Source organism: Pipistrellus hanaki (genome assembly GCF_964339955.1).
Source record: "Pipistrellus hanaki genome assembly, chromosome: 11".
Classification (NCBI taxonomy): domain Eukaryota; kingdom Metazoa; phylum Chordata; class Mammalia; order Chiroptera; family Vespertilionidae; genus Pipistrellus; species Pipistrellus hanaki.
In genome coordinates, this window is record NC_140513.1 from 7985212 (window position 1) to 8011007 (window position 25796).

Genomic DNA, 25796 nt, shown 5'->3' on the forward strand with positions numbered 1-25796 from the left:
ACTAGAATTGCTGATTTAATATCTGAGCCAGTTTCCTTGTCTATAAAAAGGAGTACTAGTTCATAAGTTTGTGATTGTGGAGACAGAGCGCATAACATAGTGCAGTGCCTAGCACATGGTACAATCATTAGTTTTTTGTTTTTGTTTTGAAATATCTTTTTTATTGATTTCAGAGAGGAATGGGGGGGGGGAGAAACATCAATGATGAGAGGGAATCATTGATCGGCTGCCTCCTGCACAGCTCACATTGAGGATTGAGCACACAACTCGGGCATATGCCCTGACCAGAAATCAAACCATAACCTCCTGGTTCATATGTCAACGCTGAACCACTAAGCCATGCTGACTAGACTCATTATTTCTTACTACAATCACTATTACCACAACATCCATTATTTTTAATGCACTATAAATCTGAGTGCTAGTTTACAGACTTGTATGATATAAATGAGGAAAGACTCAGAAGAGTTAAGTGACTTGCCCAAGACAATACAGCTTAGAGCAGTGGTTCTCAACCTTTCTAATGCCGCGACCCTTTAATACAGTTCCTCATGTTGTGGAGACCCCCAACCATAAAATTATTTTTGTTGCTACTTCATAATTGTAATTTTGCTACTGTTATGAATCATAATGTAAATATCTGTGTTTTTCAATGGTCTAAGGTGACTCTGCTAGCAGTTCTCAACCTGTGGGTCATGGTTGAGAACCGCTGCTGTAGAGCATAAGACTATCTGAGGGAGTTGAAGAAAGATATAATTAAATGAATTAACAAAATGAATAAACAAAGCTTGATAAGACAAATTCCAAGCAACTGTATAAAATGCTGGTGAGTTCATCTAAAAAGCTAGAATCTTTGCTATAGCTAAATGATTTTAAATGCACTATTGTATAACTATTCAAGACTCAATTACATTCTATTTCGAGCAGAAACCTTTTTATACAGATGAAATTTCTGCCAGCAGCAGTCCAAACACGCCAAAGTCACTGAACTGAAAATATAACTGTGACGAGAACATCAGCAGGTTTGTCTCCTGATCACTAAAGGAATAGCAAAAATAAATGAGAACTATTCCCCTGGGGCTTTTGCAGAGTTCACTTATTAAAACTACTTATGGAAAGACAAACCAGGCTTTGGTTCATATTTTCCTCCTGCACACATTTGACATTTCCCAATAAGAAGAGTATTTTCCAAAAGTGTAAGGCATTGTGAATGTGCTAGGAGCAGATGATGCCCATCTGTAGTCCTGTTCCTTAAGGGCATGAAGTTTTTAAAAATGGGGAGACAGTTTTACTGAGAATAGTATAAAAGGCTTCACCATTTAAAATGTCTGAGAAAAATCAAACCCCAAAATAATAGGCCCATGGGGTGCTTATATGACAATCCTAATAATCAGAAAGTCTGAAACAGACGTGAAACGATCACTTTCAAGCTCAGATTTTTTTCAGCATATCCTGGCATCCTAAATACAGGAAGAAAGAAATGACATAAATGTCTCACCAAACTGACTTACCCAAGTATCTTTGGTTTCATTAATAAATACCTGAAGGCAGTGTATTCTTTTTAGACATCCTATAGCAGCGATTTTCAACCTTCTTCATTTCATGGCACACATAAACTAATTACTAACATTCTGCAACACACCAAAAAATATATTTTTGCCAATCTGACAAAAATAGGTATAATTCTGATTCATTCAGACTAGATGCTATTGTTTGGTTGGCTGTTGTCAATTTTATTTTAAAATCTAAGTGAAGAGAGGTCAGTGCCCAATTAAATAGATAGATATTGCATGTTTTAAAAATTCTTGCAGCACATCGGTTGAAAATCGCTGGTCAATAGAACAGTGCTTCTTGACATTATTGTCAAGCTATTTCTTGAACTGATGAGGAGTTCCTAAATTTTACAAGAGTTAATAGGAAAAGTAATTGGTAGAGCAGTTAATATATATATCATGTTCAAAAGAAAAATATATACCATGTTCATTAATATTCTGCTTTGTCACCTTAAGGACATAGCACAGATTTTTTAAAACATCCACCTGGGGTCTGATCTGTAGCTCAGAGCTTGTGTGAGTATCGTCTACAATTTAATGATTATTTTGTATTGTCTAACTATTGTGTATTTTCTTAACCAGGCAGTAGTTCCCAATCTTTTCAATATAAAGGACCTCTGTCCTTAATCATTCTCAGTAAGGACTCCATGTTTGAATAAACGTTTTCTGCAGCAATGAGAATTTATTAGGTTTCTAATATTCCGAACGCAGATTTCAGATCTTCACTACTACCTCCTAACACCCCTACAAACAGATTCTAGAATGTTAACCTCTATCTAGGTTTCTATTATTGGTTCTAAAAGGGAACATAATAGAATTGCAGATGAAAAGGAGAACTATTCTAACTTACCATTTTGACAGTAATTCTCCCCATGTTTCGAGAATTTTTTCTGCACATTCTTTGGATACATCACCGGATCCACTCAATAGGGGTTCATCATTATCTTTAATAAACAAAACACACACAGAAAGATAACGGAAGTGGCTATGCTAACCAAAAGAATGACATGGAAATGGAACAAATTTGAAAGATTTTACTGAAAGCATAAAGGCATTTTTCTTTTAGTATACAGGTAAAAATGCAAAGAAATAAAAAATGACCTTAGGTAGAATGTTGTTGTAATCTCTCATTTTCTTGCTTTCCATACAATAAACAATGCAATTGTATACTGATATTTGTTTACATAATGATATGGCAAAATACGACATAAAAACATCAAGAGCTAAAGCGTACTCCTAGCCAGTTTGGCTCAGATGGTTGGAGAATCCCATGAACCAGAAGGTCTTGGGTTCGATTCCAGTCGGGGTACATGACTAAGTTGCAAATTCAGGGAGTGTGCGGGAGGCAATAGATTGATGTTATCTCTTTCTCCCTTCCTCTCTCCCTAAAATGAATTGGGGGGGGGGGGGGGGGCCTAAGGCTTCATTATGATCTAATCTATATTTAAAAAAGTAGTCTGGTCCTAAATGGTTTGGCTCAGTGGATAGAGCGTCGGCCTGTGGACTCAAGGGTCCCAGGTTCGATTCCGGTCAAGGTCATGCACCTTGGTTACGGGCACATCCCCAATAGGGGATGGGCAGGAGGCAGCTGACTGATGTTTCTCTCTCATCGATGCTTCTAATTCTCTCTTCCTCTCTTTTCCTCTCCGTAAAAAATCAATAAAATATATATTTTTTTTAATAGTCTGGAGTGAACTATGCTAAGATTTAATAATTACTGCCTCTGAATGACGGCATTATATTTTTTCTCTTTTATGTTTTCCTGTTTTTCTACAACAGCATACATTAACTTATAATATAAAGCACAAAACTATTAAAAAGGACCAAAATGAATTATTTCAAATTTAATTAGGAAAAGTAAATTCAAATATGAATTCAAAGATTATAAGATATGAAAACAGTAAAAAAAGTGACACTGATTAAAGCATGTGAAAGTTACTGGAAAGTGTAATGAAAGTAGGGGGAAATAAGGATTCTGTATATACTTCATCAATCCTCTTTTGTTAACACACTTGGGGAGTTTTCAACTTTTTGCTACAAATAGAATTAAGATGAACATATCTTGTTGTTTTCGCTGGGTATATGCCCAGAAGTGGACTTCCTGGGTTTAAAAAAAAAAAAAAAAAAAAAAAAAAAAAGCTTACTGACAAACTGCCTTTCAAAATAGTTTTAATAATTTATATTTCAACTGGTTCAGTACAACAGTACTTGTTTTCATACATCCTCACTACTGTTTTCCTACATTTTCTGGTTTAACTTTCCTTAACTAAGTTTGGGGCTTCACATACCTGATAATTAAATTATAAACTGATTTTTTTCCAAGACTCAGATTACATTTGCCTTGGGCATTATCAGTTTAGATGGTGAGATAGGGAAGAGGTCACACTGAATGTGACATCTTCTGTAGATGGATGAATAAGGAAAAAAGAAAAGCTTGAGGGCACTAAGATAAACTTGTATAGTACTTTACTATTTTGCCAGAATTGGCCCTACTTTTTAAAGCCTCAACTAATTCTCTACTCATTAAAATGTCAATATGATACAACTCTTTGGGGGAAGGCATGTACAAATATGTACAAAAATTTACAAGGGATGACAATTCCTTCAATCTTACAAAATTTTCTTTTATTATTTTGGATGCTTTCAACAAATCTGGATAGTTTCAAATCTGTGTTAGAGCTCCCTGCATACAAAAGTGGGGAGTGAGCAGGCAGTCTCAGTCACAGAATATTGTTTCTGAACATCCCCTCACCCCCACCAGCTTCCTAAATAACTGAATTTCTGCCCTGTAAGCACAAATGTACTATGGATGAGCCCCTTTAGAATACTGAAGCCATTTCTTTCCAGGGAGCTAACAGATCACAATATAACTGCTTCCCTGGTCTGTGTACTGGGTTAGAAAGAATTAAAGAATGGAATGGCTACACAGTCTTCTTCAGTCCAGATCAGCAGGGTATTACATACCGAGAATTGTTACACACCAGGGGAACAATGTGGGGCAAAGGACACGCTCTCTTCCTTCAGAGCTTGTGCTCTAGTGTTCCCTTTTCTGCCATTATGTCATTAGTCCTTATCTCTCTTTAGTTAATTAGGACTTCTGACTCCCCTCTATTATACTTAAAAATCTATGCCAGCTATAGATGAGAACTAGCTGTCAGTCCTAATGCTATAATTTAGCTGGGCCCCGATTTCTTTGTAACTGGCAGATATTCTTTAAATCTCTAGTATGGAGACTTGAGCATTCTCTGGTTTTATAAGTGTCTTTCCTAAATTTGGTGGGTTTGTTTTTATTGCTGAGTTTAAGTGGAGGAGAGTTCTCTAAACTTTTACTTGCTTTGCCTTGTTGAGCAGCACTGACCTCGAGGGGAAACTGCAAGTCTCAAGACCACCAGTTTATACAGCAGACATCTCAGACAGCAGGAACAAGTTCACCTTTCCCAGTTCTAGCACAGGAGTAAAACTGGCTTTGCAAGGAGACTCTAAATTGCAGCGGTGACTTCTCCAAAAACAATACATATGCTTTCTTTGCACTTCAAAATACTTCATGGGACCCAAATGCGCAGAAATGACAGACTAGGGCTCAGACCATTAACTCATAGACCTAAATTGAGTCCTCCTGCTATTTCTAACTATGTGACCTTGGCAAACACACTTTTCCAAGATTCCATTTCCTTATGTGCAAAGTAAGGATAATAATGAATCCTGTTTCTCAGGTTTTTTTGTGTGGAGTATATAAACACTAATAGCCCTGTGCACGAAATCTGTGGCCAGTAACTCTCTGCCACCCTCCTGTAGCTCCCTCTAAGCCCCTGTCCCCTTCTCCCCCTCATAGCTTGCTGCCCTGCCCCCTCCTGTAGCTTTTTGCTGCCCACTTATAGTTCAAGGCCCCACCCTCCAACAGATCCGTGATCTGGTCATCACATGGTTGGTCATTACGCCTCAAGGTATTAAAGAAAAATTAGCATATTCCTCTTATTATATAGGACTAGAGGCCCGGTGGACAAAATTCATACACGGGGGAGAAGGGGTGGTGGTGTCCCTCAGCCCAGCCTGCACCCTCCAATCTGGGACATCCCTCTTACAATCCAGGACTGCTGGCTCCCAACTGCTCACCTGCCTGCCTTTCTGATCACCCCCTAACCACTCCCCTGCCAGCCTGTTTGCCTCCAACTTCCCTCCTCTGCGCTCCTGGTCACCCCTAACTCTCCTCCCCTGCAGGGTTGATCTCCCCCAACTGCCCTCCCTTGCAGGACTGGTGCCTCCCAACTGCCCTCCCCTGCTGGCCATCTTGTGGTGGCCATCTTGCGACCATAAGGGGACAGGATCTTTGACCACATGGGGAAAACTATCTTGATCTTGTGTGTTGGTCAATCTGCATATTAGTCTTTTATTAGATAGGATAGAGGCCTGGTAAATGGGTGGGGGCCAGCTGAAGGGTGTCCGGGATCAGGGTGGGAGTTCCCTTGGGGTGTAGGATGGCCTTGGTGAGGGGGCTGTGGTAGTGTGCAGGCCAGCCACGCTCCCTGGTGACCCAAGTGGAGGCCCTGGTATCTGGAATTTATTTACCTTCTACAATTAAAACTTCGTACCCTGAAACGGAGCCAAGCCTCCTGCTACCGCCATTCCTGTTTGGATTTGTTTACCTGCTATAATTAAAACTTTGTAGCCTTGAGTGGAGGCTTAGGCCAGTTAGGGCAGGCGAAAAGCTTGGCTTCTTCCATTGCCTGGGAAACCCAAGCCTCCCTCCTGCTCTCTGTGACCGCAGCCATCTTGGTTGGGTTTAATTTGCATGCACACTCTGATTGGCTGGTGGGTATAGCGGAGTGATGGTTAATTTGCATATTGCTCTATTATTATGTTAGACAGTATTATTTTATAAACAAAGTACCTGCCTACCACATATTAAACTGGATTAGTAATTGGTGACAATATTACTAATAAATAATCCTAAATTGATTAGTCATAGGAAAAGTGGAAATTACAGAGAACAATGGAAGTGGAAAGTCAGAGCTTGCTCTAAACTTGAGTAAAATCCATATAATAATGAATATTATTTATCTTAACCTAATCAATCATTCCTTCCACCTCCGTGCCATTGTTAATGTACTTTCTTAGCCAGGAGTGCCCACACTAGCACAAATATTCTTGCTGAATTCTCCTTGAATTGTCTAAGTCCCAGCTAAAAAACTACTCTTCTTATGCTCCACACCACATTTCCCACAATAAAAAAATGGATTTTCCCATTTCCAGAACACTTCCTTGTGAACCTGCTAGATGTTTCATATGATCTTCTATCATAAGCACCTTTTCCCCATGAAAAATAAAGCCCTGATACAAAATTATAAATTCAAAAATGCTCCCAAACTTTTATCCCCTCCTCCTTTTCTCACTTTTACATAGACTGACAGATTAGTTCATAGATATACCATTAAAAAAAGAGGGTAAAACCACAACTGGTAGATTCCTAATGTTTATCAGCGTAAAACCCCTAAATGTATAAATAACAATTTGTATATTTAAGTATTTTGTGACATAGTTATATGTGAAAGCCACTTTTGGCAAGTGGACTTGCCCCTGTAAAATGAATCTGATGAAATGAAAGCATTCAAGTGGAAGCTGTATAAAATTAACTCTGAAAATGTGCTAATACTAGACTGATTCTTTAAAAAAGAATTGTAAATCTCATTTTGTCCTACTTGATTACTACCATTATCTTAAAGAAGGTCCCGAGTTAATCATTTTTTGCATCTCCCAGTTTTTACATAGTAGATGTACATATTGAAAGAATTCCAAATGCTATGTCACATTATCAATCCCCTGATAAAATTAAATCCTCCACCCCAAAACAGAACTGAGGCTCTCCCTACAATTTACCTTCCTCTTCGTCATCTTCTGGAGGAGATGGTATCATTGAGCTCTGCGATCCAGATTGTGGCAGGCGAACTGAGGGGCTGGCTGTAGTTTTCCTCCTCTCTCTTTCTGACTCACTTTCCAAGCACACAACTTCGTATAAGGTGTCAGTATTGCTCTTTCTCTCCTTTTGCTTTATCTTGAAAATGAAAAATATTATTTTATTAAGTGGTAAGATTCTTCATTTTTTAAATTGAGTATTACTTCAAATAGCTATACTAAAGGTAGCCTTTTCCAGATAGAAAAGTATATGTTTACATTTTAAAACCCTTATAAAAATAGCATGTTTATCAAGCAGGATTCTAGTTCTGAAATTTTATTTATTGTCTAAAGATTATATCATCAAAAATCTAATCAATATTTAGTAAGTGTGAACTAGAAATTTAACCATTCTATGGTTGCCAAGTTACTTTAAGGTATCCTTCAATGTTTCCCTTATAAAATTCTACATGGAAAAAATGTTTTAAAAGAAAGTCCTCTTATTTCCGTGTGTGTGCGTGTGTGTGTGTGTGTGTGTGTGTGTGTGTGTGTGTGTGTTTCCACTCCTTCAGCTTAATTGAAACAGTGTAGGAAAGGTTTCTTTATTTAAAAGTTACACTGGGGAGGTTGGGGAGGATAGAGGGAAAAGAGGTGAATGGCAGAAAAGAGACTAATATTATCAACAAAATTTTGGTAACTAAAAATTGGGTTTGTACTTTGGTTTTACTTTGAGGCAAACATGTAACAGTTTAAGTGGACCTAAATTAAAATTAAGAACAGGGAATAGCCCTAACCAGTTTGGCTCAGTGGATAGAGCGCTGGCCTTCAGACTGAAGGGTCCCAGGTTAGATTCCAGTCAAGGGCATGTACCTTGGTTGCAGGCACATCCCCAATAGGGAGTGTGCAGGAGACAGCTGATCGATGTTTCTCTCTCATCGATGTTTTTCTCTATCTCCCTCCCTTCCTCTCTGTAAAAAATCAATAAAATGTCTGTTTTTTTTATATAAAAAGAATAGGGAATAAGAAACTTTACCAGTACAATATTTAAATATATTAAAATTGCAGCCGAAACCGGTTTGGCTCAGCGGTAGAGCGTCAGTCTGTGGATTGAAAGGTCCGGGGTTCGATTCCGGTCAAGGGCATGTACATTGATTGCGGGCACATCCCCATTTGGGGGTGGGCAGGAGGCAGCTGGTCGATGTTTCTCTCTCATCAACGTTTCTAGCTCTCTATCTCTCTCCCTTCCTCTCTGTAAAAAAATCAATAAAATATATTTAAAAATAAAATAAAATTGCATATCACAGCTAGTTTAGGGAGCTGGAAGGAAAAAAAGGAGTGAAATACAGAGCAACAGGACAAGGCAGAATGTAGGAAAAAACAGAGACAACTAGACAGGTGGGTACACCAAAGAGAACGACATACATGCATAAAGTAAAAATTACAGATATTGGGGGAAGGGTAAGAAGTTCATTAGCTACAGAAATATCAGGCAGAACAGATTATATCATCTCAATGTTCATTTGTGTTCTTAAGAAAAATTAACCCATTCAAAGATAATGGCAACATGTCCTTCCAATATCATCCTGAAGCAATGTTTAATACAAAAGCTGGTAAACTTATCTGTAAAGGGCCAAATAGTAAATATTTTAGGCTATGTGGACCAATAGTCTCTGCCACAACTACTCAACTAGTATGGTGCAAAAGCAGTCAAAGACAGTGGCTGTGCTCTGAAAAAATTTCACAAAATCAAGATTTGACCCACAGTCTGTAGTTTGCAGACTGTTTTTCAAAAAGTCCACCCAATTTTGACTTAACTACTATTAATTAAGGATCCAGACTCTGTGAAATTACATATTATCCTGTAGATTTGTGTCCAGTAGATATGCAAATGAGTTTTGTCCAACAGGAAAGATAACCCAAAAGTTACCTACAGCAGCGGTCACCAACCTTTTGGACCTCACAGACCACCAGTGGTCCACAGACCAGTACTGGTTGGCGACCGATGACCTACAGGATCTTCACCAGTTTTGTTTCTAACCTAGCACAACCTTTCTCTAATTCTCTTTATAGGAAGGATTAGATAAATTCAAGACTTAGAACCAGTTTTACCATCTGTTTCACTCATTACTTAATGAACTACATTAAAATCTTTGGCACATGTTCGATTTAAATTTGGAATTATTTTTAACTTTTATATATTATATATTTTGATAGGAAACAGGATTTACTTTTGTTATAACTAACTCTAAAACATTAGTTGTTATCTGAAATAGCTGAATGAGCTATTAATGATATTTAGCAGTGGAAGAGCTCTAGAATAGCAAGCATTTTTCCTATTTTTTATCTTGGGAGGTACAGTGGTTTAGTGTATATGTGTGCATGTGGCTATATATACATACACACAGCAAACAGAAATAAGAGACCCAGTGTTCCAGTATAATTATACTAATAACTTCACTATATGGCATGTGCCACATCATTTAGTCTTTCAAGCATCAGTTTATCAATTTATAAATAACAATTTCATAAAAGATTTTAAAAGTCTCTTTAGCAATTAAAATTCCATAATTCCATAGTTTTAAGAATGTATAGTTGGCCTGTTATTCATATTATATCGCTGTTGTAAAACCTACTCTTTCCTCTTTTAGTAAATAACATCTGAAAGTTTAAATCTAAAAATGCAATCTTTCTTTCCCTAATATGTTTCTTCTCTAATATGATGCCATCTTAATATAACATTCCCCACAATTGGGAAGGCTTCCAGGCTAAAAAAGAATTACTGAGTCATCAGATAAATTTAGTAAAAGAAAAGAAGATTCCATTTATACACATGCATTTTTTAAAACATTTCTATGATTAAAACAAAAAAACAAAACAAACATTTCTATGATTGTTTTCCCATACAGCAATAATATAAACTATATATATAATATATATATATTTCTTAAATTTGGTCTGCTGTTCCTTTCTAATGAGAACTGCAAAGTGGTTAAAAAATTTAAATTATGCCTGGCCGATATGGCTCAGTGGTTGAGCATTGACCCATAAACCAAGAGGTCACCAGTTCTATTCCTGGTCAGGGCACATGCCCAGGGGTTTCAGGCTAGATCCCCAGTGTGGGGGTGGGCAGGAGCCACCCAATCTATGATTTTTCTCTCATCAATGTTTCTCTCTCTCCCTTCCTGCTCTCTAAAAATCAATAAAAATAAAAAAATACTTTTAAATGATATATTTAGCACAAAAAATTTTAATTATGATTAATTTAAGTAAATACTAAAAATACTCTTACAGAAAGATAAAACAAACAAGCAAACAAAAACAAACAAAGAAACATCGCAATGGAAAGAGCCCTAATTGAGGCTCCTAGAAAGCTTAGGTATGTATCTTTAATTTAATTTTATTTTATTGATTTTTTTACAGAGAGGAAGGAAGAGAGATAATTAGAAACATCAATGAGAGAGAGTCATTGATCAGCTGCCTCTTGCACGCCCCCTACTGGGGATGTGCCTGCAACCAAAGTACATGCCCTTGACCGGAATCGAACCTGGGACCCTTCAGTCCACAAGCGGACGCTCTATCCACTGCGCCAAACCGGTTTCGGCTTAGGTATGTATCTTTTTCACACAACACCCCATAAAATCTACTATTTTACATCTTTGAATCTACAAAATGAGAATACGGTCTTCATTGGATCAATAAGAAAATTACATAAGACAGAAAAAGTGAAAGTAACTAGTAGAGTGATGACCACATTAAGATGGCATCAATTAATGGTAGCTGCTATTACTTTTTTCTTTTCCTTTAAGAGAATTTTATTTACTTAATTGTTTTTTAATGGAAACATCTTTTTTTTTTTTAGATTAATGATTTTAGAGAGAGGAAGGGGGAGAGGGAGAGAAAGAGAAAAAGGGAACAAGGGAGAGAGGGGGTGAGGAGAGAGAGAAATTTGTTATTCTACTTACTTATACATTCATTGGTTGAATCTTTGTATGTGCCCTAACCTAAGATAAAACCGACAACCTTGGCCTATCCGGATGATGCTTTAACCAACTTAGCTACCCACCCAGGGCTAAATTTTACTTATAGTTTACACTCAATATTATTTTGTATAGTTTCATGTGTACAGAATAATGGTTAATCATATACTTTACAAAGTTCCCCTAATATTTCCAGTACCCAGCACTTTATGTACTCAGGAAAAACTCTCAACCCAGCATCCTATATCCAGTGAAAATATCTTACTAGAATGAAAGTGAAATAAAGACATTTTTAGATACAGAAGTACATCTGCACTAAAGGAAAAGCTAAAAGAATTTCTATAGGTAGAAGGCAAGTGAGATCAGAGGAAACTTGGTTCTTCAAGAAGAAATGAAGAGTAACAAAATTGATAAATGGGTAAAAATAAAAGACAATTTTTCCTCTTAATACATTTAAAATACATATGACCTAAGTGATAGCTCAAATTAATGATAAATCAGACTCAAGGTGGTTTCTCTTTTTTCTTTTCCCCACTCCCACTCCAATATTTATAGAAAGGTATGGTACCTGTTTTAGTTTCAAAAAGAAATTTTCAGTAGTACTACGTTTGCTGAAGGGCCAGAATAACCTTTCATTAGGTGAGCAAACCCGGACTTTTGTCTCTAGAAGAAATCGAACAGGCTCCTGTACTTCTGTTATTACCAAATCAACAGCTGTGGTCATAAACAACACTTTATCTAGAGAGAGAGAGAAAAAAAGCAAATTTAAAAAATGGAAATATATTTCCTCATGTGATTAATGTAAAAGTAATTACTTTTATTATGAACTTTTAAGATATCTAAGGTATTCCATTAATTAAGAATCTAAAATAATCAGATAATTTACTGTTTTGAAAATTTATATTCCATGTTGAGAATTCTTTTCTTGGGTAGATTCTTTAAAGTGGAATTAGTACGGAAGAACACTATACACTTTACAGCTTATGAAATGTACTGTCAAACTATTTTACAATAATGAGATATGGTTTCTTTATGCCACTCTCACCAAGGCTAGGGGGTTTCTCAACTTTTAAAATCTTGGTTAATGGCAACTGTTTATATCCTTTTCTATTTACCTATAATGTTACGAATAATAAGAAAAATTAAGGGGAAAATGCTCAATAAGAGGGACTAGTTAAGCAAATAATGTTACATTTTCAGGATATGACATTATTTAACCATTAAATGACTTTTGGTAAAGGTGCACACTTGAAACCTAATGACCAATGTCACCTCAATAAATTAAACAAAAGACATTTGGGAAGAGCATGAAATATCTTGAAAAGGTAATTTATGCACAGAATATCTGAAAAGCTACACAAGAAACTGGTCACAGTGGTACCCTGTAGAGTACGACTCTAGGGTCTGTGGAAGATTTTTACTTTTCTCTATATAGGGTGTCCCCCCCAAAATGTATACAGACACTTTGAATAATTATAAAGGCATTGATTATTAAAATATATTTCATTTTCAAAATTGAGCTATCAGCTGTTAAAGTGGGTAGACATTTTTGGGATACCTTGTATATCTTCTGAATTTTTAACCACATGTGCCTGTATTATCTTTCCACAAAAGTAAATAAGTTTAGATGTCTGTAAATAAATAAGTACATAAGTAGAAAAGGAAGCAGAGATAGGAAAAACAATACTTTGTTTACATGTCAAATTTAGTAATAAACTAAAGAACTATTAAAATTCTTTGGTTTCACTAGAATTAGGTAAGCACTGAATATTTGTCAAATAAGTGGTCCTAAGGTTTGGGTATCTTCGTGGGACTAAAATTCTGTCCATAATGTCTGCAATCTTCATTACCTTTAGGAGTTTCTTCATTTACAACTTGAAAATGTGGTGATTTTGGATTCCAACTCCCAGTGATAACATAAGATTTTCCATCTGAACTTTTGCCCATAGATTCCTAAAGAAAAGAGTAAAACAAGCATTAATGCCAAATTAAGGAAACAACAGTGAACCCCCACTTTGCTGCCTTTAAAAATACAAAAAAAGAGAGAATCAAAGAGGGTTTTTTTAATGGTAGAAGTGTATTTAAGTAATTACAGTTAAAATTAAAGATGTTCCAATTATTTGTACAATTGTTCCTGAAAACGTATAAAGTAAATGCCATAAATCACATCAACCTGTATAAACATTAGAGAAACTTATTATCTAAACCTATAGGTTGAATTCTTCTGTCAAGTGAATAATTAGTTAATACATTTTAGTATTGAAAATATTACATTTAATAGAACTAGTATTAATACTACCTACTTTTATAAAGCTCATAGTAGTTTGCAAACAATTCTCTCACAACTTTTCTCCATTGATTCCCACATCAACTCTACATGATAAAAATTATTCACTAATACAGTTATGAAGCTACTAAATACCAAGTCAGAAATAAATGTCCATATCTTTATTGCTTTATAGCTTACAAGAACACCTTCATAAATGTGCTTTAATTTTAGATTCAGATAAGATAAAGTGGAACAATCTTTATTGAAGAAATAGTGTATAACTTAAAAAAAGAAAAAAAAAATCCTTACCAAATCTAACAAGTGCATGTCACTATTTCGTACATCTTTTCCTGGGCTAAGGAGAAGACCAAAACACCTGCAAAGAAAGAACTGACATAAATTTGGAAAAAAGAACATAAAAAAGATGTTTAAAAAATTCTTACTCGTGGAAAAAAGGACACACTAAAATTAACAATATATTACTATTGCCAAATAATCCCCCTTACTTCATTAATTCAGATAAGGATATTCTATATTTGCCTTCTATTACCACATAAAGTAAGCTTACTTATGAATGATTTATGAAAGCTTTCTCAAAGTGAATGAAGTAGGCCCTGGCCAGGTAGCTCAGTTGGTTAAGAGCATTTTCCTAATATACCAAGGTTGCAAGTTCAATTCCTGGTCAGGACATTTACAAGAAGCAACCAATGAGTAACTGGAACAAAGTATCCCCTCCCCCACATTCCTCTCTTTCTCTCTCTAAAAATTAAAAGAAAAATATTTAATTTAAAAAAAAATCAAAGTGAATAACCAAAAGAATTCCCATGGGAATAAAACATTTGCAAATACGTATTTTTTTCTCATCAAAGTGTAAATTTTTAGAGAGAGAAGAAGGGAGTGAAAAAGGGAAGGCCAGAAAAGGGAAAGGGGGGGAGAGGGAGGGAGACAGAGAGACAGAGAGACAGACAGCCCACCCAGGGATCAAACCGAAACCAATTGGTGTATGCCGGCAACATTTCAACCAACTGAGTCACCAGCCAGGGTGCAAATACATTTTTGAATACAGTATGTTACTCCACTATATTGATAAAAACTAAAGTTTACATTTAAGCTAAATTTACAAGAAATGCTTACCTTTCAATGGCAAGTTCTTTATTAGTTGTTTGTTGCACATAGATGACAATCTTCTTATCAATTCCTTGGCGTAATTTAAAGCACTGTCTGTCCTTATCTTTAGGAACTGCACTGTAGAACAACATATTTCATTATTTTTATAAAGTATTTTCTTATGATATATACCAGATCACTTTTTGTTATATTACGAAAACCAGGTACAAAAAAGAATCATAGATTCTATTCATTTTTTGCGTCTGGTTTTCAAAACATGAAAGATTTTTCTAGACTCCTTTACTAAAATTCACCCATTTTTTTTAACCTCAGTGTTATAAAGTGTCCTTAAATTGGTTATTATGTAAATGTACAGAAGCTTCAAACTAATTTTATTTCTTCATAGCTACTTTTTGAGTAAATACTCAGAACTTTTCATGTAGCCTTTTATAGTATCTTCTATTAGTTCTGTTGCCATTAACTTGAAGTTTCCAGTAATAAGACACAATTTAGATTTGCTGCATTTGCCGCTTGATGTGAAAATAACATTACTGTATACTGTATGTAATCCACTAAATCATTTATAAAAGCTAGAAAAACCACTCCTCCATCCCCTAAAATGTGGCTTTAGTTTTTTTTCATTTTGTTCCTGAAAAAATTAAATATTTATAAAGCACCTAGCATCCAGCACACAGCTGCTCAAAAAAAGTTAAGTTTTTTTTCCTTTCTTTTTAGTCACTGGTTTTCACAAATAAATTATTATTGCCTTATTTATTTAAATATGTAAGAAAATATACTTAATCATAGATCCTTTGAATTTCGAATCAAAGTGTCTTCAAAAAAAAATCAGAGATGAAGACAATAGGAAGATGCTGCTTATCACTTCCTTAGGCAATGATAAGCTAATTATAAACCTGTTTAATTCAGGCATACATCATTTTACTGCACCCTGCTTTATTGTGCTTTGCAGAAAATACATTTTGAAGGTTTGTGGCAACCTTGCATCAAACAATTCTATTGGCACATTTTTCCAAAAACATTTGTTTACTTTGTATCTGTGTCACATGTTGGTAACTATTGAAACATTTCAAATTTTTCATTATTATATTTGTCATGGTGATCTATGATAAGTAATCTTTGATGTTACTAGTGTAACTGTTTTGGGATATTAAAAACTGCACCCATATAAGATGGTAAACTTAATCGATAAATATTACGTGTTCTCACTGCTCCACCAACTGGCCATTCCTGTCAGAACTCCCTCTTTCCTGAGACACATATTGAAAGTAGTCCAATTAAGGACCCTACGGTGGCCTCTAAGTGTTCAAGTAAAAGGAAGAGTCACAATCTCTCACCTTAACTCAAAAGCTCTAAATGATTACACTTAGTGAGGAAGGCATACTGAAAGCAGAGACAGGCTAACAGCTAGGCCTCTTGCACCCAACAACTAGCCAAGTTGTCAATGAAAAGGAAACATTCCTAAAAGAAATTAAAAGTGCCCTAACTGGTTTGGCTCAGGCTCAGTGGATAGAGCATCGGCCTGCAAATGAAGAGTCCCAGGTTCGATTCCAGGCATGTACCTTGGTTGCGGGCACATTCCTAATAGGGGGTGTGCAGGAGGCAGCTGTTCTATGTTTCTGTCATGGATGTTCCTAACTCTCTATCCATCTCCCTTACCTTTCTGTAAAAAAATCAATAAGATATATTTTTTAAAAAGAAATTAAAAGTGTTACTCCACATGAATGAGAAGAAAGCAAAACAGCCTTATTGTTGATATGAAGAAAGTTTAAGGGGTTTGGATAAAAGATTAACCACAACATTTACTTAAGCCCTAATCCCAAGCAAGGCCTTAACTTTGTTCAAATCTATAAAGGCTTTACAGGGGTAAGAAAGCTTTAGAAAAAAGTCTGAAGCCAGCAGAGGTTGATTCGTGAGGTTTAAGGAAAGAAGCCATCTTCATAATAATCTCTTTAATAAACTGCAAGATGAAGTAGCAAAGGCTGATGGAAAAGCCACAAGTTATCCAGAAGATCTAGCTAAGATAATTAAGGAAGGTAGCTCTACTGATCAACAGATATTCAATGAAGATTAAACAGCCTTATATTGGAAGAAGGTGCCATCTAGGGCTTTCATAGTTAAAAACAAGAAATCAATGCCTTGCTTCAAAGCTTCCAAAGACAGGCTGTCTCTCTAACTGTTAGGGGCTAATGCAGTTGATGAATTCAATTTGAAGCCAATGCTCATTTCCATTCCAAAAACCTTAGGGCCCTTAAGAATTATGCTAGCTGTGGCTAATTTAATTACTCTCCTAAAGGTCTCATGTTAGATGCCCACTAAGGGCACATACTCAGGTTGCAGATCCAACCCCTAGTCATGGTGCCTACAGCAGGCAACAGATCGATGTTTCTTGGTCATTCAAAGTTTTTCCCCCTCCCCACCCCACTTCCTCTGTACTCTATACATAGAACAACAAAACCTAGATAACCACATATCTGTTAACAACAGAGTTCAATGATTATTTTAATCCCACTGTTGAGATCTCCTGCTCAGAAAAAAAGATTCAAAATATTACTAGTTACCCAAGGGCTCTGATGGAAATGTACAATGAGATTGTTATTTTCATGCCTATGAACACAACATCCATTCTTCAATTCATGATCAAGAAGTTATTTCAACTTTTAAATCTTAAAAAAACACATTTTGTAATACCATAACCTGCCACAGACAGTGATTCCTCTAGCGGCTTTGGGCAAAGTAAATTGAAAACCTTATGGAAAGGATTCACCATTCTAGATTCGTTAATAACATTCAAGATTCAAGGGAGGAGATAAAAAATATCAATGTTAACAGGAGTATGAAAAAAGTTAATTACAAATTTCCTGGATGACTTTGAGGGGTTCAAGATTTCAATGGAGAAGATAACTGCATATGTGGTGGAAATATCAAGAAAATTAGTATTAGAAGTGGAGCCTAAAGATGTGGCTGAATTGCTGCAATCTCATAATAAAACTTTCACTGATAAGTAATTGCTTCTAATGGATAGGCAAAGAAAGTAGTTTCTTGAGATGAAAACTACTCCTGGTGAAGATGCTGTAAAAACTGTTGAAAGACAACAAAGGATTTAGAATTTTTATATATATATATATATATATATATATATATATATATATATATATATATATATATATATAAAAGTCTAAGCAACCGTTGGGACAAGTGACCTGTTATATATATAAAAGTCTAAGGAACCGTTGGGACAAGTGACCGGTTGATCAGTCACTATGACACACACTGACCACAGGGAGCAGAAGCTCAATGCAGGAGCTGCCCTCTGGAGGTCGGTGAACTCCCACAGGGGGAGTGCTGCTCAGCCAGAAGCCAGACTCCTGTCTGGCGAGTGCAGCTGCAGTGGCAGGAGCCTCTCCCGACTCCACAGCAGTGCTACCAAGCAGCGACAGGAGGTGGAATGGGCCAGCATGAGCGCAAGCAACGCAGGGCCAGCTCAAGCTCCACCCTGGCTGCTTGCCGCTTGGCACCTGTGGGGATTGGGCCTAAACTGGCAGTTGAACATCCCCCAAGGGGTCTCAGATTGCGAAAGGGCACATGCCAGGCTGAAGACCACCCCCCCCCCATGCACGAATCTATGCACCAAGCCTCTAGTATTACATAAATATAAAAGCCTAAGCAACCGTTTGACTGGTAGCTATAATGCACACTGACCACCAGGAGGCAGATGGTCAACACACAGGCATGGAAACATGGAATAGACTGATAAATCTCAGAGGGAAGGAGGGAGGGGGGAGAGCGGGAAGAGATTAACCAAAGATCTTATGTGTATACAAATTTGTGCCCGGGTGAGGTCCCTTGGCCTGGCCTGCGGGGACACAGGGCTGAAACCGGCAGTCTAACATCCCCCAATGGGTCCCAGATTGCAAAAGGGATCAGGCCAGGCTGAGTAACCCCACTGGTGCACATGCCCTGGGTCTCTACTATTACATAAACTTATGAAAAAGCAGTGGCAAGGTATGAGAGGACTAATTCCAATTTCAAAAGAAGTTCAACTATGGGTAAAATGCTATCAAACAGCATCACATGCTACAGAGAAATTGTTTATGAAAGGAAGAGTCAATTGATGCAAAAGACTTCGTTGTCTAATTTTAAGAAAATTGCCACAGCCACTCCAACTTCAGCAAACCACAGCCTCATCAGTCAGCAGCCATTAATATCAAGACAAGACCTTTAACCAGCAAAAGGAATTTGACTCACTAAAGGCTCGGATGATGGTTAGCATTTTTAAACAATAAAGTATTTTTAAATTAAGGTATGTAAATTTTTAGACATAATGATTGTACACTTTGACTACAGTATAGTACAAACATTAACTTTTATATGCACCAGTAAACCAAAAAATTATGTGATTTTTATTGCAATATTCACTTTATTGCAATGATCTGGATTAGAACCCACATATCTCTGAGGCATGTCTGTAAGCTCTAAAAAGAATACTAATGAGCCGAAACCGGTTTGGCTCAGTAGATAGAGCGTCGGCCTGTGGACTCAAGGGTCCCGGGTTCGATTCCGGTCAAAGGCATGTGCCTTGGTTGCAGGCATATACCCAGTGGGGGGTGTGCAGGAAGCGGCTGATCGATGACTCTCTCTCATTGATGTCTCTAACTCTCTATCTCTCTCCCTTTCTCTCTATAAAAAATCAATAAAATATATTTTAAAAAAATACTAATGGTACAGTTTAAATCAGCTTAAGAAAAAAGTTGAAAATATTCTTAAAATTGCATTTTACCAAAATTATCCCCTAGTCTCCCACACACTTTTTCTAGCTCCTCTGTTCTCAAAGCAAACATCTGCCTATGGCAATCAGCCAATATGCAGCAAGTCTGAATAGTGTCTCATTACTAAACAACTTCAAGAGAATGGCAACAGAACCATTAGAGGACACTATAAAAAGCTACATGAGAGCTCTGAGTACCTACTCAAAATAAAAAGTGGCTCTGAAGAAATAAAATTAGTTTGAAGCTCCTCTACATTTATATAGTAACCAATTTAAAAACATTTTATAACACTGAGATTTTTTTTTTTAAATATCAAAGAATCTTAGCAAAGAAATATAGAAATTACAAACATATACACAGAAAAATTTTTGCATACAAAACTGTTAAATATTTGTGGCTGACAGAATTTTCAACTATAACGATATACATAGGACTCAATTTTCAACTGGCAATAAGAACACTCATTCTTTACGGTCAGTGGATGCTATAACATAAATAAATATTGTGGGGATTAAACACCTGCTCCCAACCTACAACTTGAGTTGACCCTCTGTATACATAGATTCCGAAGTATGGATTGAAATACTATTGTTGATTCACAGTTGTTGCATCCATGGATGCGAAATTTGGTGAAGTGGGTTATGCTTACTGAAAAATATCTGTGTATGTGTGGACTCACACAGTTCAAACCCATGTAATTCAAGGGTCAACAATAATACTATCTCTCAGCAGCATTTAAAATATCAACAATGGAAATAAAGTTATTTTTGGTGTCCTGAGTTTGAAGGGCAAGGAAAAGCAACATTAATAAGAAAAAGAGTGTAAGCAGTGGAAGTTCACTCACTGATCTAGTATCTAGTTTATATCGATCCTAGAGGCCTGATGCATGAAGATTCAAGCAAGAATGGGTCTTCCTTCCCCGGGCTGCCAGCACTGCCTTTGCTCTGGCAAAGCCGCCTTTCCCAGAGGCCGGTGCTGGGGTGTTGTGGAATGCCTGCATCCCGCTCCGCCCCCAGTCACTTGGAACCTATGTATGTAAATTAACCCATCTTATTTGTTGGGTTAATTTGCACACTCACTCCTGATTGGCGGTGGGTGTCGCAAAGGTATGGTCAATATGCATCTTTCTCTTTTATTACTGTAGAAGTATAGATTTTTGGTCTTGTCACCATATCATTGAAGGGATTCAACCAGATAATTTTACATTAATTCCAATTGTGTAAATTAAAAAAAAAAAAAAATGAGGTCTAGGCTTAACTCCCTTGGGTTTCTTTACATACATACAAAATAAGGACAATATTAAATAGCTAGCCTATCTAATGGGGTTAGATTAAGTAAGATAAAAAAGAAGTAATCTGAATGGTATCAATGAAAATGCCCCACCTTCCTAAAGGCTAAAGTGAAAACCACGTTCCTAATTTTAATAATGTAAGTATTATACTTTTCCAAGAAAGAAAAGAAGAGCACAGCACTTTGCCTACATTTATGTTAGGGTAAAGCCACATTAGAACCACTGGATAAATGAAACTGGGTTTGACAAGTTCAAATCTGACAAAGAAAAGAATACTTTTCAATGATTTCATCACTATTATGTTACACAACACTATTTTCTACTATAAACTACAAATTCAGAAAAGCTATGCAGCCCTAACTGGGTTGGCTCCCTGGATAGAGCATCGGCCTGTGGACTGAATGGTACCAGGTTCAATTCCCGTCAGGGGCATGTGCCTTGGTTGTGGGCACATCCCCAGTGGGGGGTGTGCAGGAGGCAGCTGATGGATGTTTCTCTCTCATCGATGTTTCTAACCCTCTATCCTTCTCCCTTCCTCTCTGTAAAAAATCAATAAAATATGTATATTTTTTTAAATAAAAAAGAAAAGCTATGCAACAAAAAGAAAGCAAAGCCCTAACAAATGTGACAAGCAAATCTGATCATCCAGAAATTTTCTGTATAGCATCTCCTTGGTATGAAGGTGAATAGAAATAGGGATATTTGTATTAATAATTGTGATCATTCTACTTTGAATACGACTAATTGCAGAAGGAAGTTATTCTAGTGCTTTTCCTCTGAGATATCTTAGAAATCTTTCCTGTTCCTAAGCAGAATTTATAACAGCAGCTACATAAATATCCTCAATAAAGGAAAACAATGTAGTTAAAACTGCTCTGTTTTTAAAAAGGAAAAAAAAATTACAAAGCTTACAGGAAGCACCATGACACAGTTTTGCTCTGAGAATATAAAGCTAATGAGAAAGCACAGAGCACCATGCCTCAGAAGCTGCATTATATACTAAACTGGCCACCAGATGGCATGACAATTCCAAAATCTTTGAAGAAAGACTAATAGTTACCAGTTTTCCAAATGAAATAGTTAGTACCAGTGTGCCTTTTGATTTAAAATCGAATATTAGAAATTAGTATGTTCATGTAATTTCACCTTATCCATTTTATGAAGTAGTTATAGAGAAAAGAGACTTCTATATGCAATTATCAATTTTAAACCCTAAAAGCACCAATTTTCTGATAAGGCCTATGGAGAAAAAAATCTAATCATTTACAACTATAATATTTTATTTTAAAGTACGAAATGATCTTACTCATTTCATAAGTAAGGAAACTATCACCAAAAAATATAAAGAAACTTAGAAAAGCTCATACTGTTAATAGTAGCAATAATTAAACTAAATCTAAGTTTTTATTTCTATTTCAGGGTTCTTTTCACTACTCAAAAAAGTATAGTTTTACTTAAAAAGCCAAACCATTGATTTCTGTCCTTATATGCAAAGTTAGACTTCAGTGGCAGACCTCACTGTGTCCTTCCAATGTGTTCAGATACACCTTAGTGGTAAAATTTGATTTTAACAGCCTTCAGATCTTTAGATCATTAAAATAAAGCAACCAACCAATACCAAAACCAAAGCCAAACCCCTGGAAAAACAAATCCAGCTGACTTTGTTTCTGTCATTATTATCTTCCTAAAAGAATATAAGAACGGGACATTTCCCCATTTTTTTTTTTCATTCTTCACGTTACCTCTGCAAATTTACTTGTTTGTTTTCCTTTATCACTTACATTACAAAAACAAACCACCTATTAAAGTCCATCATTTTATAGTATGAAAGTTATATAATCTGACCAGGAGTTTTCCTTGAACCACAGATAATATAGCAGGGTAATACCATTTCAAAAATAAAATAAGATGCCCTACCTAAAATAACCTTTACCGTCATCTTCTTTTATTTCTAAAGACACAGAGAAGGTAAAGATGTCACTGTCAGGAGTCTGGGGTGCAGCAGTGGCTGAAAGTGGGGTCTGCTTGGCAGAACGGCGGAAGGCAGTGGCAAAACTGTAGAGTATCCGGCTTACCTACAACCAGACATGTTAGAAAACAGGCTGTTATCATAGGAAATAAAATAGTTTTATTAAGACTGAAAGTTACCTACTTTGTCAGGGAGAATAATTCCTTTTTTTCTATTGATTTCTTTTTTATAATTAATCTTTAATTTCAGCTTTACTGAGATATAACTGACATAAAATTCTAAGATATTTAAAGTGTGCATTATGGTAATTTGATATGTGTACACATTGTGAAAGGATCCCTCCTCCCCCTCCCCATTGATGAATTAACACATTCATGTCATCCCTCGCCGCACCCTTGGTGAGAACATTTACGTTCTACTCTCTTAACAAATTTTAATTATACAGTGCAGTGTTATCACTTATAGTCGCCATGCTATATATTAGATCCTCGAATTTTATTCATGAAAGTTTGTTCTCATTTACCAACCTCTCCCTGTTTTCCTTAACCCCCAGTCAACCTCTCTTCTACTCACTGTTTCTATGAGCTTGACTTTTTTGTTATTTAGATCTCCTACTGACATCTTTTGGTAAGTTATCTAATTTCTTATGCCTAAATGGAAGCAATACTAAATGGCCAGTGACAGGTTTTTTAAAAAAAATGATTGTAAACGCTAAAAATCCAACTGAAAAATGATTTTCTAAATTGTTAGAAACGATCTGAATACATTTATCACAATAAAAATAAGTACAAAAGTTAGCTCTAAAATAATTGTTTGCAAATGTGTCACTGCTGGAACCAAAATGCCTATTTAACCCAGTCAAGAAGCAGCCAGCTGGTCTCCTCTGACATTCTCAGCAGCAAGGTTTTGGTTAACCTGCCTTTTAGCTCCTTCATATTTCTGTCCATAAGGCTGAACTAAGCAAAACACTTGCAGAGAATTTCATTTGGCTTATAAGTGACCATAATAAATACTGCAATCATTTCAACACAGTGAAGGTACAGGTGAAATTTCATTTGCAAATAGTATTCTCTTAAGGACTTACAGCTTCTTGTATTTCACATCGGAAGACGTGTATCCTAAAGAGCTCTGCATTGTAATGACTTTCAGTGAAAGCAAAACAGTCACTTTCCGGAGTTCCATCATGCCCTCTGACACAGAAGAGGATTTTGTAGATAGGATAGTTTGCTATTTCAGTGTTTGTCTGAGGATCTAAGAGTCTGACCAGAAAAAAAAAAAATAGATAAAAAGATTAGAGGGATTATGGGCTATTTTCACTACATCTATATTATGATTTCAGAGTCATCTTTCTAGCAGGAAGTTCATATAAACCTTTAGTGGAATTATCTAACACATTAATTTTAACTCTTGAAATAAGTCACATATGGATTCCTAAAGTTATTGATTACATAATTTCATTATATTAAAAACTACATAATCACCAGATTTTAGGGAGGCAATCAGGAAGGCATATAATATCAGTAAGTACATATGTTTCTTACATAGTTTGTAACTAAAGACAAGAACAATGAGTAAATTAGTCTTATCAGAATAAATCATTATAGCTGTGCTTCTCATTATCTCCTAAAAGAATGACCTAATCTGCTTTCTTATCTATAAAAATAAAAGCATAATATACTAATTAGACTGAATGTCATCCCAGAGGAAGCCCGGGCCCTAAGTACCAGAGGGAAGCTGGTGCTGGCAGTGGGGGTAGAAAAGCCTACTCTTGCACATATTTCATGCATCAGGCCTCAAGTTATAAAAAAGCTGGTGTGTTTGTCACTGTAAAACATGTTCTTTTGACTCATGGCAAATAAAGGGGGAGAGACTCTAAGAATGTTAACACTTAAGAAAAAAATCATTAATAAAAATTTTAAAATGCCATGCATTGAAAATCAAAGAAATGTTATTCATTCATCAAATATTTATGTGATACCTACAATATTTCAGGCTCTGTTTTCAGCACTTGAGGACACAACTATAAAAGAACTAAAAAGAAACTATGCCAGTTCAACAATATGCAGGGGCATCTATGGGGAAAGCCTGTGCATAATAGAAATCTGTAAAAGGGAAACTAATCCAGGTTCAAAGGCACTTTGATAAAACTCTGACCCTGGCTGAATAACTCAGTTAGGGCATCGTCCTGATACACCAAGGTTGCAGGTTCAATCTCTGGTCAGGCACATACAAGAAGCAACCAATGAATGAAAAATAAGTAGAGCAACAAATTAATGTGTCTTGTTTTGTTCTCTCTCTTCCCCTCCCTTCCTCTCTCTCTCTCTAAAATCAATTAAAAACATTTTAAACCCTGAAAAACAGGACAAGAGAAATTCTTTTTCTTATATCTTTACAGAATTAAAATAGAACAAACCATAACTTCAATCAGGGAAATGACTATAGACTAAGAAGCATATAGAAATGAGTGCTCAATAAACTTTATTAAAAGACTAGGAGAGTATTATGCTAAGAGAAATAAGCAGTCAGAGAAAGACAAGTATCACATGATCTCACTCATTTGCAGAATCTAAAGAACAAAATAAACTGATGAACAAAGCAGATCCAGAGACAGAAACAGGGAACAGACTGATGAATCTGAGAGAGAAGGCAAGAGTGGTTGGTTGGGAAGAAATTAACCAAAGAACTTTTATGCACACACATGCATAACCCATGGACATAAATAATAATGTGGTGGAGGCCTGAGCCAGGGGTGCTCTAGAAAAGGTCAAGGAGGGAAAAACAGGGACATCTGTAATACTTTCAACAATGAAATTTATTTTTTAAAAGTTTCACATCAGCCCTAGTCACTGTAGCAGTGCTTAGAGTGTCAAATGGTGCACCCAAGGATCGTGGGTTAGATTTCTGGTCACGGGCCCTGGTGCTGGTCAGGGCGTACAAGAGGAAACAGTTCATGT

General features: G+C 36.2%; 1 protein-coding gene across 5 annotated transcripts in view; it reads right to left on the bottom strand.

The window, feature by feature from the left end:
* The window catches only part of RABGAP1 (RAB GTPase activating protein 1), a 128459-nt gene that overhangs the window by 68721 nt on the left and 33942 nt on the right, over positions 1 to 25796 (bottom strand). For all 5 annotated transcript variants that reach the window (XR_014796431.1, XR_014796432.1, XM_084899939.1 and 2 more), the window contains exons 5-12: positions 23927 to 24101; positions 22791 to 22948; positions 14823 to 14933; positions 13998 to 14064; positions 13270 to 13372; positions 11988 to 12157; positions 7428 to 7602; positions 2404 to 2497 (exon numbers count right to left, since the gene is read on the bottom strand). Coding sequence is in view for 3 of the 5 variants with exons in the window: in XM_084899939.1 (XP_084756065.1) it covers positions 2404 to 2497; positions 7428 to 7602; positions 11988 to 12157; positions 13270 to 13372; positions 13998 to 14064; positions 14823 to 14933; positions 22791 to 22948; positions 23927 to 24101 (1053 nt within the window). In the remaining 2 variants the exon portion in view is untranslated. The remainder of the gene's footprint in view (positions 1 to 2403; positions 2498 to 7427; positions 7603 to 11987; positions 12158 to 13269; positions 13373 to 13997; positions 14065 to 14822; positions 14934 to 22790; positions 22949 to 23926; positions 24102 to 25796) is intronic.